The 15,615-nt window shown below is 49.0% G+C and overlaps 1 protein-coding gene across 1 annotated transcript; it reads left to right on the top strand.

Moving 5' to 3' along the window:
* Positions 1-4,699: 4,699 nt before the first annotated feature.
* Positions 4,700-15,022, top strand: LOC120880394 (clusterin-like). Its single transcript, XM_040264112.1, has 4 exons — positions 4,700-4,875; positions 7,043-7,641; positions 9,283-9,384; positions 13,409-15,022. The coding sequence occupies exons 1-4, from the start codon at positions 4,700-4,702 to the stop codon at positions 13,714-13,716; spliced, it is 1,185 nt and encodes a 394-aa protein (XP_040120046.1). The 3' UTR covers positions 13,717-15,022.
* The last annotated feature ends 593 nt before the right edge of the window (positions 15,023-15,615 follow it).

Below are 15,615 nucleotides of genomic sequence, written 5' to 3'. Positions count from 1 at the left end.
CATGGTCCCCAGGCTCCTGATGGGAGATCCTGTACTGACCCCTGGGTTTCCAGACTCCTCATCTAGTGCTCCTACCTTTGGCTTCCCTGCGTTTCTTTTCTTCAGGACCCAATGCCCTGTCTTCCAGTCATAGCCTATTTCAAAGGCTGGGGTATGGATTTCTAGAAAGCCTTCACTTATGGGGGAGGAGGGCTCTGCTGGAGGGGTGTTTCTTTCTGGCATGACAAAGCCTCTGTCCCTGCTCCAGGCGTTTCAGGCCTCAGTGAGCAGCAGGGGCAGCGCCTGGCAGGCCTGAAATAGCACCTTGGCTTAGCTGCCCACCCACCATCTCTGGGGAGGGCAGTGACCCACTCTCCTCTCCCACGCTGCTCAGGGACCACAGCCCAGCTGCCTTACTAATTGTGTCTCAGGAGAGACTTGCCTTATTCATTTTCTCCCAAGGGTCCCAGCGGACCTGTGGAGGAGCTGAGAACGGCTTCAGGGTGTGCATCGTTTCAGGAAGGGGAGAGCCCCTTCCTGTTCTTGTTAGGGTGAAGTGGGTGAGTTCAGATGAGCAGTTGTGAGGAGGAGGGGTGCAGGGTGGGAGAGGGATGCAGGGAGAGGGATTTTTGTTTTGCAACAACTTCAGCTTTGGGGAAAGGATCCATTGTGTAAGACCAGCTGGTCCAGGGCTCAGGGCAGCCAGCCAAGTGATGGTGGGAGGACCTTGGGAGAAGCCCTGCTGTGGGCTTAGAGGGAACAGCCAAGTGAAAGGGACCTGGTGGAGCAGAGAAGTGCTGCTCCCAGCAGGACTTCTTCTGGGGAGTCTCCTTGCCCCTCCATGCTCCCCGCACTTGTGCCCCCAACCCACCAATCCCTTTGGCCTTGCCCCTCCCTCTCTATACTCCCTGAAGACCACTGTCCTCCTTGCCTCACTCTACTCCCATCCATGCCTCCTGCCTTAAGTCTCACGCTGGGGATGATAAATGGATTTATTTCCCTGTGTCAGCTCAGAGGGTCTGAGGCTGTCACTGCTTCAGGCCCTTGAAAAGCACTTTCAGGAGGTGTTGAGGCTTGGTTGGGGAATGGTGCTGTGACCCCAAGCCCTTTCTGGATCTTGTATCTCATCTGGCTGTTCTGTTCCCAGTCAGCTTGGCCCAGTACCCACACAGCCCCCCATGAAGCTCCATGAAGCCTGGACCATTGGGGCCTCTGTGGACTTCCCTCTTGAGTTTCCATAACGCTTACTACCTGTGTCTGCCACCTTTCCACCTACAAAACCAATGCCCTGGGTTCAGGAAAGAGAAAATATCATTCATTAGGAGGGCTTGTCATCCTTCAGAGCCTAGCTTTTGGTTCCCCTCTTCTGCTAGGTCCTTCCTGACACCTGTCTTCCCTCTGCTCCACTCTTGTCCTGTGAGCTGACCAGCTCTCTGGGGTAGTATTTAGAAACCCAAGTGTTGAGATCAGAGATGGATGGGAGTCTGTCTCCACCCTCCCAGCTGTATAACTGTGGGTGAGTATCTTGATCTCATTATGATTCTTCATCCTCATTTATGCAATGAGGTGAAGGCGGTGTTGAGAGTCTTAGATAAAATGCATATGATAAAATGCATTACATAAATCTTAGATAAAATCCAGCACAGTACCTGGCCCAGGATAAGCACCGGAGAAGCCTGGGCTATTACTTTCAGTACTTTGGTAACATTGTCTCATTGTATTTGTCAAACGATGTGGTGTGTCTGATCACAGTCTCCTTGTGGGATGGTGTAATTAAGTCAGCTTGGTGTCCCTGTCACCTGACACCATGTATTGGAACAAAGACCATGGAAGTTCAGATGTTTGCTTAAACTGCATTCCAGAAAGGACTGTATCCAAAAGGATATTATTTTATATTTTGATGCTTAAACATCAAATTATCCTTCCAGGATTTTTTTTTTTTTTCCTTGACCATTTTCTTCTGCAGTTAGTTAGGCTGCTCCTCCAGAGCCCCAGGGGCAGACTGGGTTATTTCTCTGGGTGTGTCTGCTCCAGTGTTTGCATTTCTGAGCAGCTGGGTAATTGATTCTCAGGCCCTGGGTCTTTAGTGCGCCCTGGAGATGGAACCTGGAATGGAATCTGTGTCAGAGTGAAGCTGGGACCCTGAAGGCTGCTTGCCAGGGGGACCCCAGCCATGGCAGCCCCTAGATCCACTGGACTTTCTGACCCTTTCAGCTGGTTCCAGGATTGTATTCCCAGCACCACCCATTCACATCATCCACCTCTCTGCCCTTTTCCTGCAGAAATGTCCACCGAGGGGAGTAAGTATGTGAATAAAGAAATTAAAAATGCCCTCAAGGAGGTGAAACAAAGACCGACATAGAACAAACCAACGAAGAGTGCAAATTACTGCACAGCTCCCTAGAGGATGGCAAGAAGAAGAAAGAGATGAGGAAGAGCTCCGTGGCCCCAACCTTGATCCTCTGTGCTGGAGGGAGGGAGTGGCCCTTGTTCTTCCAGGTGCCCTGCCAGGTTGCCATGGTGACCTGCCCTCCTTCCTTTCCCACTGTGTCGTTTGATACCAGGGGCTGTGGTTAACAAATAGGGAAGGTTTATTTGCTTTTGAAAGCTTCAAGAGGTGACATTTTGGATCTGGTTTCCTTACAAGCCTGCTGCCAGATTCATTTCAATAGATTTTTCTAAACCCCCATTGTGTGCAAGCTCCAACATTGGCTTTGGGTAGGGTCTATCACTGTCACGGGTTAGAAGGGGGATGGTACCCTACCTTCAGGAAGCTTATCTAGTGTGGGTAATACCTTTGGGGGTATAGCAGGCACACACTGTATTGCCCACATCTGAGTTCTGGACTACTTTGTAAAGAGACACCTAAATCAACAGTGAACATACACAACTAAACCACTATCATTCAATAAACAGCTGATTTGTGCTGTGCTCAGTCCCTCAGTTGTGTCCAACTCTTTGAGACCCCATGGACTGTAGTCCGCCAGGCTCCTCTGTCCATGGGATTCTCCAGGCAAGAATACTGGAGCAGGTGGCCATTTCCTCTTCCAGGGGATCTTTCTGATCCAGGGATCAAACCCACGTCTCTTAAATGTCTCTTGCACTGGCAGGCATGTTCTTACCACTACCGCCACCTGGGAAGCCCAGCTTATTTAAAAAATCAATAGTTTTTGTCAGGGTATCCTCAAATTCTACTCTGATTGCTACCCTACCCCTAATGACAGAGATGCTGAGATGGGGCCAATGGTCCCTAATGTGTGGGGTGAAATCATTATAAAGACTCAGAGAAGTTCTGCAGTAAAGAAACACATGTAACTTCATTTAACCCAAGTGCTTTCCAAATCCAATTGACCAGGAAATCCATTTATTTTTTTCCTGATAGCTTGTAGCACAATTTCATGGTAGCCACTTGCAGAAATGTTGGCCTGGGTGTAGCTCTAACTTTCTCTGAAACTTAATGCCCTTTCTTGACGTGAGTAGAAATTCCTGCCATGCTATGAAAAACCTCCTAGAGTCCACTGAGAAGGGGCAAGTCTTGTTCTTGAATATTTGTGTTTCTCACTGGAATTTGATATTTGACAATCCAGGTTCTATAAAGCACATCATGTTTGGAAAAAGACTCCATGACTTCTCAGTTGAGAAATATGGGAACCGGAAAGAAAGGAATTGCCTGTGAATTGGCCTCATAGAAGGTGTGGCAGCCTTCCCCATTTGGGAGCAAGAGGCAGTGGACACAGACCAGGGGGACAGGGGACGTGGAGCAGGAGAAGATTTCACACGGCTCCTCCTGGTCAGACATTCCTAGTGCAGCATCATCTGGGGGTATAAATGGTCTACTTAATTCTTTGAAGAATAAAACACTTATTTTGCAAGATTTTAATGCAGAAAAGCAGAAGAAAAGTTTTTCCATAATCCTTTTACTTTAGGACGATTCCTTAGGTACCTAAGGATACCTAAGTTTGATCTATTTCTTACTACTTTTTCTCTTCTATACTTTTTGGACAGTGGCTGTACTCAAACTCATGAATTTTTTTAACATGAGAAATGCTTATTATAATATTTAACACTTATTACAAACATCCTTGGTAATGTTGTCCTAGCTACCATTTGTAGGTACAACTATTTCCTTAACTTGTCCCCTAGTTTTGAACATTTGAGTTAACTCCAGTTTTGTTTTGTTTTGTTTTTTTTGCCATTCATGAATCTTGTAAAAAATATCTTCAGGGATACAGATTTTTCCTTGATTGCAGGGATTCCTTGGGACAGATTCTTGCAGAATTCCTGGATCAAATGTCATGGTCATGTTAGAGACTTTTGGTAGCAGGTGTGATTTTGATTTCAGAAACTTACCTATTCCCATGGCATGCTGCAGACTGTGGTTGCCATAGAAAAATAAGATTCAAGGAAGCTTTGGAAGATGACATTTAAATTCCTGAAGTTGAGAGTAGAAAGTGGGGTATTTAGTGAGAAGGGGGAAGTCTTGGGGTAAAGACAGTAGGTGCAGCATCAGAGAAAGATGTTTAGATGGGCTCTAGTGGCCAGAAAGGACTAATGAGCAGGATGAAAATGGGAGGATGTTTAAAACCGGATGAGAAGGGACATCCTGGTGGCAAATGTAGGAACTTGTGAGCCAGAGCGGGATGGAAATAAGCACCCCATGTGCCCAGGTTGGGCAGACTTGGGTGTGGGCACCCATGCCTGCTTAGGGAAGGGGAAGCCCATGGTTTCTGTGGCTAAGCCAGCCTGTGTCATCCCCCGGAATGCCCTGAATGACACCAGGGATTCCGAAACCAAGCTGAAGGCATCCCCGGGGGTGTGCAATGAGACCATGATGGCCCTCTGGGACGAGTGTAAGCCCTGCCTGAAACAGACCTGCATGAAGTTCTATGCTCATGTGTGCAGCAGCGGCTCAGGACTGGTTGGCCACCAGGTGACAAGGGGCCCCGCCCCTTCAGTACAGCATGGCTCAGGAAGGGGAATGAGAACTGAATATATTTCTTTGATTCTGCACCGAGTTCCAACTGTGGGGATTTCCCTACCAAGGGTTTCTCCCACGCCAGCCGGGTGCCCTGCAGTTCAACTCAAGTTGGACCCCATCTACCTAGAGACAGCATCAGACCCCACAGCTTCAGGGCTCAGTCCCACACGTCTGCCCCGCCATGCCCACCCCCGACTTCAACCACCAATCATGAGTCCAGGTGCTCACCTGTGCTTCTGACTGGCTGGCTGTAGATTAGAGTGTTTCATGACCGCTTCCTTTTGTTGTTGTTGAGTCACTAAGTCGTGTCCAACTCTTTCCAACCCCATGGACTGTAGCCTGACAGGCTCCTCTGTCCATGGCATTTCCCAGGCAAGAATACTGGAGTGAGTTGCCATTTCTTTCTCCCAGGGATCTTCCTGACCCAGGCATCAAACCCATATCTCCTACACTGCAGGTGGATTGCCCCCTTGGGTTCAATTAATTTGTTCAAGAAGCCCACAGAACCTGGAAAAACATTTTACATACTAGATAATCAATTTATTATTAAAGGATATAACTCGGGAGACTTCCCCAGTGGTCCAGAGGTTAAGTATCTACCTTGCAGGGCAGGGAACATGAGTTCGAACCCTGGTTGGGGAACTAGGATCCCAAATGCCACAGGGCAGTTAAGCCCGTGTACCACAATGAAAGGTCCTGCGTGACACAACTAAGGCCTGACACAACCAGAGATAAATTTTTAAAATCAAAAATAAATAAAATCATTTTTAAAAAAGCCACCAATGGGTGACTAGCCCATTGGTCATCCATTAAAAAAAGTAATAAAAATAAAAGAGTATAAGTCAGGAACAGCCAGATGGAAGAGATGCCCAGAGATAGGGATGGGAGGGGTGGGGAGCCTTCCTGTCCTCTCTGAGTCAGCAGTCTCTTGTGTCTCATTGGTGCATGTGTTCATCAACCCAGAAGCTTCCCAAGCCCATCCTTTCGGATTTCACAGAGGCTTCGTTACACAGGCACGATTGATTAAATCATTGGCCATTGGTCATTGATTTAATCTCCAGCCCCTCTCCCCTCCCTAGAAATCAGGGACTGGGGCTGAAAGTTCTAACCCTTTAATCATGTAGTTGGCTCTCCCAGCAATGAGCCCCCATCCTTAGTTACTTTCAAAAAGTAAATTTCCTAACATAACAAAGACACCTTGATTGCTCTTATCACGGGAAATTCCAAGAGATTTAGGACCTCCTTGTCAGGAACCAGACCATATATATATTTCTTATGATAATTCACAGTATCACAGCTTCATTTCACATGCCATTTGCAACTGATTAGTTCTGGCTGCATTGGAGCCCAGAGTGTTGTGATCTGTTGGTAATGTCTGCTATGAGTGCGGTAATGTGGGATGGTGAAAAGCACCTGTGTCAGGTATTTGCCATCTTAGAAGACTCTCATCCAGCAGTTCTTAGCTGCATAAGGTAACAAATGGCTCCACGGTAGGGCAGAGCCCTGTGTCCACTTTAGCAAAAGGAATTAAGAATTTTTAGTATGTTAATTTGGAGAAGGAAATGGCAACCCACTCCAGTGTTCTTGCCTGGAGAATCCCAGGGACCGGGGAGGCTGGTGGACTGCTGTCTGTGGGGTCGCACAGAGTCAGACACGACTGAAACGATTTAGCAGCAGCAGCAGCAGCAGCAGCAGTATGTTAATATCCATCTGGACTTCCCTGGTGGCTCAGACGGTAAAGCATCTGCCTACAATGTGAGAGACCTGGGTTCAATCCCTGGGTCAGGAAGATCTCCTGGAGAAGGAAATGGCAACCCACTCCAGTATTCTTGCCTGGAAGATCCTATGGACAGAGGAACCTGGTAGGCTGCAGTCCATGGGATTGCAAAGAGTCGGACATGACTGAGCAGCTTCACTTTCCAGTATCCATCTACGCTCCTCTATAGGCCTTGCTCAATTAGGACTCAGGAATTTTGCCCTTCCCCATAGTCCTGTCAGTTGGCACTTGGTTGATTGGGGAGGGGGTCAAAGAGGACAGCAGACTAGTCTCACCTGGTGGGTCTTGTGACTTTCTTGGTCTTACAGGTCTTCCTGCTCCTCCGCATTGGAGTCAGTAGATTGGAAGGGGCTGGCCTGGACATTTCAGAGATGGGGAGCCATTCCCAGCCAGGCTTTCTACCCCCTGCTGGGACTCCTAGATGTCCCAGGTGCAGCCAGGAAGGCCTGGCTCATCTTGACAAGGGAGGCACCTCTGGTTATCCTCCATCTCCTGTCACAGCTTGAGGATTTCCTGAACCAGAGCTCCCCCTTCTTCTGGATCAATGGTGATCGCATTGACTCCTTGATGGATAATGACCGGCAGCAGAGCCATGTGATGGACGTCATGGAGGACAGCTTCAACCGGGCATCCAACACCATGTATGAACTCTTCCAGGACCGGTTCTTTCCCCAGAGGTCCCAGGACACTCAGTACTACTCCCCCTTCAGCTCATTCCCGAGGGGGTCACTCTTCTTTAATCCCAAATCCCGCTTTGCCTGGAACTTGCCTTTCCCCGTGTTGGAACCCCTCAACTTTCATGATGTGTTTCAGCCCTTCTACAGTATGATCCACCAGGCCCAGCAGGCCATGGATGCCCACCTGCACAGGACTCCCTACCGCTACCCCATGGCGGAATTCGCAGGAGGTGAGAAGGAGGGGGTGAGAACTCACAGTTCATTGAGATGCTTAACCCAGTCAAATGGGCTGTGATGCTAAAAAAAAAGTACAAATAACTAAGGAGCTAAGGGATTGTGAAGGTAGGGAGCATTAGATTCTCATATCTGTGCCCAGGACTTGGCCTATGCCATCTGAACCCCCACTAGCAACCTGGGGAGGGGACTACCATCCCCTTTGATGGAGAGTGTAGGAGCATTCCCAGAGTTCATGGGCTTCTGTGGTGGTTCAGTGGTAAAGAATCCACCTGCAATGCAGGAGATGCGGGTTTGATCCCTGGTTTGGGAAGATCGAAACCAGGATTTGAGCTGGTCAAATCTAGCCCTACAGGACTTGGAACCAGTGTTCTTTTGAGTTTTCCAGGTCCTTCCAAAAATTGGTGGGCATGACCCTATTTCCTCTAGAGCAGGCATCCCCAACCTCTAGGATCTAATGCCTGTTGATCTGAGATGCAGCTGGTGTAATAATAACAGACATAAAGTGCACAATAAATGTAATATTCTTGCATCATCCTGAAACCCCCTCCCCTACCCCTTGGTCCATGGAAAAAATTGTCTTCCACAAAACTGATCCCTCGCTCCAAAAAGGTTGCAGACCACTGCTCTTGAAAACTATATCCCTTTGTTTTGGGAACTCAGATGGCTTTATGTGGACACCATGCTTATACTGGCAATGAATTGTATAATCAGCTCACTGTACAGTTAAGAGAGCTGTTTGTGGCTATAACCTTAGGGTCTGGTAGAGAATGGACACACAGTGAGTATCTTTTAAATGAATGAACTCTAACATGGACATGAAAAGCCAAAACTTTTAGAAGTGTCTTCTTTCAGTGAATCAATAGACTCTGGTTGGCCAACCCCATCTCCTAAATGCTACAGTTTGACTGGCACTGTGGTTTGGCTTGTAATGGACTGGAAATACAGGAGGGTATTGGCTTGAATGGGCCTCCCTGGTGGCTCAGTGGTGAAGAACCCACCTTCTAGTGTAGGAGACATGGGTTCAATCCCTGGGTCAGGAAGATCCCCTGGATAAGGAAATGGCAACCCACTCCAGTATTCTTGCCTGGGAAATCCCATGGACAGAGGAGCCTGGTGGGCTACAGTCCATGGGGTCACAAAAGAGTCAGACATGACTTAGCAGCTAAACAACAAATTGACTTGAATAAGCATTTACTGCATATCGTAAGGTCGGGGCAAGGGGTGCCCTGTGTTATAAGGAGGTTCCAAGGTGAATCTTACTCCTGCCTTCAAGGGGCTTGCTGCCTGGCCAGGAGGAGAGAAATGAGCCAGACAGAATGCAGAGCAAAACAGGTTATAATGCCAAAGAGAAGTATGGACAGCTCGGAAAATGTGGAGGTGGGAGAGGTGTCAGCAGGTGGAAGTGGTGAGAGGGAGGCCATACCCAGCTCAGGGGGCCCCAGGAACCACCTCCTGGTCCTGCTGCAGGGACTACCACTGCTGACCCAAGCCTGTGTCTTTCTGCAGGCAGACAGCCAGATGCCAACCTGCTCTGCCTGCAGAACCATCTCAAAGGTCCAGACAGTGGTATGGAAGGGCTCAGAGAGATGGGGCGGCCCATGTTGCTCTGTGTGACTTCCCTTGTGTGTGCTCAGAAAACAATGACCGCACCATGTGCAAGGAGATCAGCTACAACTCCACGAGATGCCTGTGGATGAAGGGCCAGTGCACGAAGTGCCAGGAGATCTTGGAAGTGGGTGAGTCGGAGACCCTCTGGTCTCCTGTGTCCTCAGGCTCCCAGCACCTCACTGGGGCTGCCTTTAGGGCATCAAGAGGATGGGAGTTCAAATGCCAACTCTGCTACCTTCCAGTTGTGGCTCTTGGTGGGAGAGGGGTCCTTTGCTTGGTTCTGCCTGGATCCCCCTCTGGGGTCGAGGGTTAAGATGCAGTTCAGTTCAGTTCAGTTCAGTCACTCAGTCATGTCCGACTCTTTGCGACCCCATGAACCGCAGCACGCTAGGCCTCCCTGTCCATCACCATTTCCCGGAGTTCACTCAGACTCACGTCCATCGAGTCTGTGATGCCATCCAGCCATCTCATCCTCGGTCATCCCCTTCTCCTCCTGCCCCCAATCCCTTCCAGCATCAGAGTCTTTTCCAATGAGTCAACTCTTCACATGAGGTGGCCAAAGTACTGGAGCTTCAGCTTTAGCATCATTCCTTCCAAAGAAATCCCAGGGCTGATCTCCTTCAGAATGGACTGGTTGGATCTCCTTGCAGTCCAAGGGACTCTCAAGAGTCTTCTCCAACACCACAGTTCAAAAGCATCAATTCTTCGGTGCTCAGCTTTCTTCACAGTCCAACTCTCGCATCCATACATGACTACTGGAAAAACCATAGCCTTGACTAGACGGACCTTAGTCGGCAGAGTAATGTCTCTGCTTTTGAATATACTATCTAAGTTGGTCATAACTTTTCTTCCAAGGAGTAAGCGTCTTTTAAGATGCAGAGTTGTCCCCAAAGTTGGGAGACAGAATACAAAGTATTGGGTTGGCCAGAAAGTTATCCAGGTTTTTCCATAACATTTTGTGGAAAAACCCCAAGAACTTTATGGCCAACCCAATACTTATCGCATCAGTTCACGGTTAACAGGCTGACGGTAGGAGAGGCAGCCGTGCTTTCTAAAAAGCTGTCATCTTGTGACTTCCTCCAGTTAGTCTGTCCCCAAGGGCTAAACCCAGTAGACATCCTCATTTTTGGCTGCAGACGATGAAAATTTAGACAGTATGTTGCTGTTACTGTTGTTTTGTCGCTAAGTCGTGTCCATCTCTTTGCAGCCCTGCGGACTACGTAGCCTGCCAGGCTCCTCTGTCCATGGGATTTCCAAGACGAGAATACTGCAGTGGGTTGCCATTTCCTACTCCAAGGGATCTTCCTGACCCAGGGATTGAGTTTGAGTCTCCTGCATTGGCAGGCGGATTCTTCACCACTGAGCCATTAAGGAAACCCTTCGACAGTGTGGACTCTGTTAAACTCTTGCCAAGTGTTTGTTACTGAACACTCTTCTTCTAAACACTTCATATTTACTCTTCTCCCTTGGATAACTGGGGTGGCTGCCTATCTTACAGAGGAGACTGAGTTAGAGAAGGTCCAGTGACCTGCTCAGGATTACAGGCCACCCCTCCTGTGGGGTGCCTGGAGTGTGTTCCCCACCAGTGCTGCTGTGTTCTCTGCCCTGAACATACAGTTCTCTCCTTGTGGTACCTTCACTTCCTGGCCACCTTCCCTGTGGTTGGTCCCCGAGGCAAAGGAAATAGCTCTCTTCTGCTGTTGCTCTCTGTTTTATGGGGGGAACTGAATTCTTCCTACTTGGAGGTAACAGCTATAAAAGCAGAGACACACTTCCTGGCTCACAAAAGTTTATGCTCAGAAGGAAAGAGTTAATTATCCCCGCCCCTCCACAAGTGGATCGATCCTGTGGCTTTGCTGTTACTTAATCCTTTTGGGTGCCTGGGCAGGCCTTCAGAGTCTGGTTAAATATTCCTAATCTCGGTGCTGTGATTTTAGAAGCCACTGCAAAAGTACAAGTGCTATATGAGGCGGATCTCTGAAGAAGTGAGGTGAGTCTACAAGCACGCCTCTTGGGTTTAGCCTAGAAAACCGTAAATCATACAGTACCTCGCAGCGAGAAAGTCACCTTAGGGCCAGGAGAAGAGACCTACTGGTGCCCAAGCTCAGATCGGTGCCCCTGGTACTGATCTTAACGGTCGCTGATCACAACTTCCTGAAACACTGGTTTTCTTTTCTACACTGAGGAAGATTTATGCCTTCCTATCTAAGGTGCTTGCAACCTTTGGAGCGTGTGCTGCCTGGGACCTCCAGACTGAACTTTTGCAATTTCCAATCTCCTGGCATTTTGGACCAGATCATTCTTTTTTTTATGATAGGTTTCATCATTTTTTAAATATTTATTAAAAAAAATATTTATGTATGTATTTGGCTGCTTAGGGTCTTAGCTGTGGCATGCGTGACCCTCACTGTGTCATGTATTGCAGTGGGTGGGTTCAGTTGTTGCAGCATGCAATGTGGGATCCTAGTTCCCCAACCAGAGATCAAACCCATGACCCTGCATTGCAGGGCAGATTCTCAGCCACTGGACCACCAGGGAAGCCCCTGGACCAGATCATTTGTGATGGGGGCTGCCCTGGGCACTGTAAAGTGTTTCACAGCATCTCTGGCCTCCAGTAACCTCCCATCCCCTATCCTTCCAGTTGTGACAAGCAAAAGTATTTTCAGACTTTGTCAAATATCCATGGGGACAGCACTGTCCCAGGTGAGAGCCACTGCTCTAGACTTCATCCTGGTTCTCAATAACTGTCCTTATTTTCAATGACTCTCTGGCACGAAGAGTTAAGGTTAGTCATTGTACATATTTTTCAACCCAGGTTATTGTTCATAATCCTATGTCTTGCTCCACCTGATGTTTCATTTTAATTTAATAGAAATGATTAAAGGGCTTCCCTCATAGCTCAGTCAGTAAAGAATCTGCCTGCAATGCAGGAGACCTCGGTTCTATTCCTGGGTCAGGAAGATGCCCTGGAGAAAGGCATGGCAATTCACTCCACTATTCTTGCCTGGAGAATCCCATGGACAGAGGAACCTGGTGGGCTACAGTCCATGAGGTTGAAAAGAGTTTCACACGACTTAGTGACTAAACCTAAACCAATAGAAATGATTACAACCAGCATGATGAAGCGTGCAAAGAACTCCTCCTTTTCCCTGACTTGCTTGAGTTTCATGTGCTCTTTTGGGGATATTTTTCAACAGTTAAGGGAGAGAAAAACAGTAGTTTTTAAAGAGAGAGCGCATTGTTTCCAACCCTTGTCTACTGGACCACCTGCAGTGGCTGGGGTGGTGGGGTGGGGGGACCAAAAGCAGTGAACTTCCCTACTCTCTGGTGAGCTTGGCAGCCAGCCACACTGGACAGATGGGCAAACCTGGACCCCCTCACTTCCTGTGTGCTTGTGGTCTGAGGATCCTGGCTGGCTCTTTTGCTAGCCAGGTTCTTGGGGCCAGAATTTCCAACTCTGTAGATACAGGCTAACTTGGAGAACTTTGCAGAGCCACAGACTCAATAGGAAGAGCCCAAGTTTAGGAGTTAAAGCCTTGAGTTCACCATCCTGACCTGCCAAATAATTCATCCTGTGACTTTAGGCAAATGATTTAGCTCTGTGCTTCTCAGTTTCATTGTTGGATGTCAGAATACATCAGACTATTAGAGATCACCACTACCCAGAGCGTTCAGTGATGCCTGGGGCATAGCGGTACCACATAAATGGCAGTCACAGGTAATGTCCACCGTTTCTGGAAATGACTCCTGGGGGGACGGGGACAGCAAAGAGGGAGCTCCTAGTCTTTGCACACGGAGCCCTGAAGTCCATGCTTCTTGAGGTGTGGACAATGCCTCTCCTTGCCAATCCCAGGGAGGCAGGATCTTGCACCCAAAGAGCAATCAATGATGTTACTGAAACAGTTTAGTTCAGCTGACACTGTCTCCCAGAGCAAGACTTTTTTGATGAAGATAGTATGTGCTGATTCACACTCAGGGCGAGCTCTCTGCTTTGTCTTGGGCTGACAGTGAACACACGGTGGAAAGACGGCACTCAGAGTAGCTCTGCCTTAGGTACTGGCTGTGTGACCCGACTGCCATTTGTCTTCATCCCTGTTGAGCTCTGCCTTCACATTTCTGTCATTTGTTTGTGTTCTTTCCATCTCTGGGCAGACTGTTCTGCCAACATCCCGACTCAGACGCTGCTGTGCCAGCAGCTGAACGAGTCCCTGCAGCTGGTGGAGAAGTTCAGCAGGCTGTGCGACCAGCTGCTCCAGTCCTACCAGCTGAAGATGCTCGACACGACGGCCCTTCTCAAGCAGCTGATTGAGCAGCTCACCTGGGTGTCCCAACTGGCCCACCTCACGCAGAACGATGACCAGTACCATCTGCAGGTCTCCACGCTTAGTCCGTGCTGGCCACACATGGCAGCTGCACTCGCGGTACAGTCTGGAGGTCACGTGTTCCTCCCCGGGGGGTGAAACAGGATCAAGATGCTCACGGGGGCATGTCTGCTTTGATGGAGCACTTGTCCTACTGCAGGAAGCAAACACTCAGGTGCAGCGGTGCACGGAGACCTCACTGCCTGATGAGGCCGAGGGTCACGATCCTATTTTACGGGTGAGGAAGTGGCGAGGTTCAACAGCTTCCCCAGCATCTCCTACCTGAGGGGTGATCACCCAGGTGTTTGAACCTGTCTGCCTGGCTGCAGAGCTCTCTTTCCGGAGAGCTGCCCTGTCCCATGTAGGATGCCTCATGAACTGATCCATTGTTCTCCTCCAGTGATAAGCAGCATCTCTCTAGTACCGGGAAACGTTTCTTTTTCTCTCCCTGATTCCTCTTCTACCACTGCCTGGCTTGTTGCTGTTCAAAGGAAGCATGGCAGCTTGGAAACCATGTTTTACTTGGTGGGGCTCCCCCTGGGCTGGTCCTTCGTGGAAGGCACTTACCCCAAAAAAGTAGTGTCTCTAAGGGCGTTTCTGTTCACCAAGTTGTCTAATTGTGGAGGTTAGGGAAAAGCAAAGGGGTCCACAGATCCGAATGAAGCCTTACTTTAGTTGCCAGCTGAGTCTGGGTTGACCGTCTTCCCCACCTCCTTGTTACCTTTTCTCCTTCCAAGTGAATCCCACAGCTCCGACCCCAGCATTCCGTCTGGCCTCACCAAGGTGGTTGTGAAGCTCTTCAACCCCTTCCCCATCACCGTGATGGTCCTGCAGGAAGTCTCCAGTCCTAACTTTATGGAAAATGTGGTGGAAAAAGCGCTGCAGCAATACTGCCAGAAGAGCCCGTGAGTGTGCGCCCCCCGCCCCACCTCGGGCCCTCTGGGGCGAACAGCTCCCTGGGGGTCCAAAACACAGGGCAGAGGCGTCACTGGAGCTATAGCCAGAGCCCACGCAGGAAGTTGGGAAGCTACTAGGAATTTGTTTCTTTCTTTGGAGGATGTTCTTTCTGAGTTGATGAGAATCAAAGTGTTGGTTGCTGCTTCTCAGTGGTTATCAGCCCTCACCTTCCCCTCCCCTGTTTCTTTTTCAGGGAGGAGTGAGGCGTGAAAGTTGCTTTTCTAGGTTTGGGGGCATCTGCACCCACTTGCCCCTGAGATGAGCTTCAGGCCCCTCTAGAGAGTTCTGCACAGCACCAGGTGACCAGGCCCTGGGCTCGAGGCCCTCCTGACCCCGCCAGCCCCTCTTTCCTCTGAACTCCTCTGAAACGCACCGATGCCTGCGTTTGCTGATCACCGGAGGAACTTGCTCACGTGCCACTAACTCAATAACCGCCTTGTAATCTGAATGCTTTGCTGTGTCTTTTTTAAAAAAAATTTTTGGCTGCGCCCTGAGGCATGTGGGATCTTAGTTCACTGTTGTTGTTGATTAGTCGCTCAGTCTCTATTGATCTCTATTACGACCTATGGACTGTAGCCCACCAGGCTCCTCTGTCCATGGAATTTTCCAGGCGAGAATATTGGAGTGAGTAACCATTCCCTTCTCCTGGGGATCTTCCTGACCCAGGGATCAAACCCACATCTGCATTGGCAGGCGGGTTCTTTACCGCTGAGCCACCAGGGAAGCCCCTTTTAGTTCACTACTAGTGATCCAACCCACACTCTCGGCATTGGAAGTGTGGCATCTTAACCTCTGGACCATCAGGAAGTCCTGGTGTGTCTTCCTTAGGCTGGTTGTTTTGTTTGTTTTAACCCCCGAATGTCTTCTTTTGAATGTGGGAAAAAGAAAAGAAAAACCAATGGCTAAGATGGTATAGTCTCAAGTAGTTGAGAATAAAAGGAGTGGGATGATGAAATTGGTCCAGTTCAAGGATTTCCTGCTTTTAGGAAGAGACGTGCCCAGCAGCCAGCTAAAGCATGTTTCTGAAAAATGAACCTTTTC

The sequence above is a fragment of the Oryx dammah genome, unplaced genomic scaffold (genome assembly GCF_014754425.2).
Source record: "Oryx dammah isolate SB20612 unplaced genomic scaffold, SCBI_Odam_1.1 HiC_scaffold_1, whole genome shotgun sequence".
NCBI classification, from domain to species: Eukaryota; Metazoa; Chordata; class Mammalia; order Artiodactyla; family Bovidae; genus Oryx; species Oryx dammah.
This window is presented reverse-complemented; position numbering and strand designations above follow the sequence as displayed.

Coding starts and splice junctions, on each gene's coding strand:
- LOC120880394 (XM_040264112.1), top strand. CDS start 4,700: ATGGTTTCTGTGGCTAAGCCAGCCTGTGTCATCCCCCGGAATGCCCTG. Junction 4,876..7,042: donor ATGAAGTTCTATGCTCATGT/GTGCAGCAGCGG, acceptor TTGGTCTTACAG/GTCTTCCTGCTCCTCCGCAT. Junction 9,385..13,408: donor CCAGGAGATCTTGGAAGTGG/GTGAGTCGGAGA, acceptor ATCTCTGGGCAG/ACTGTTCTGCCAACATCCCG.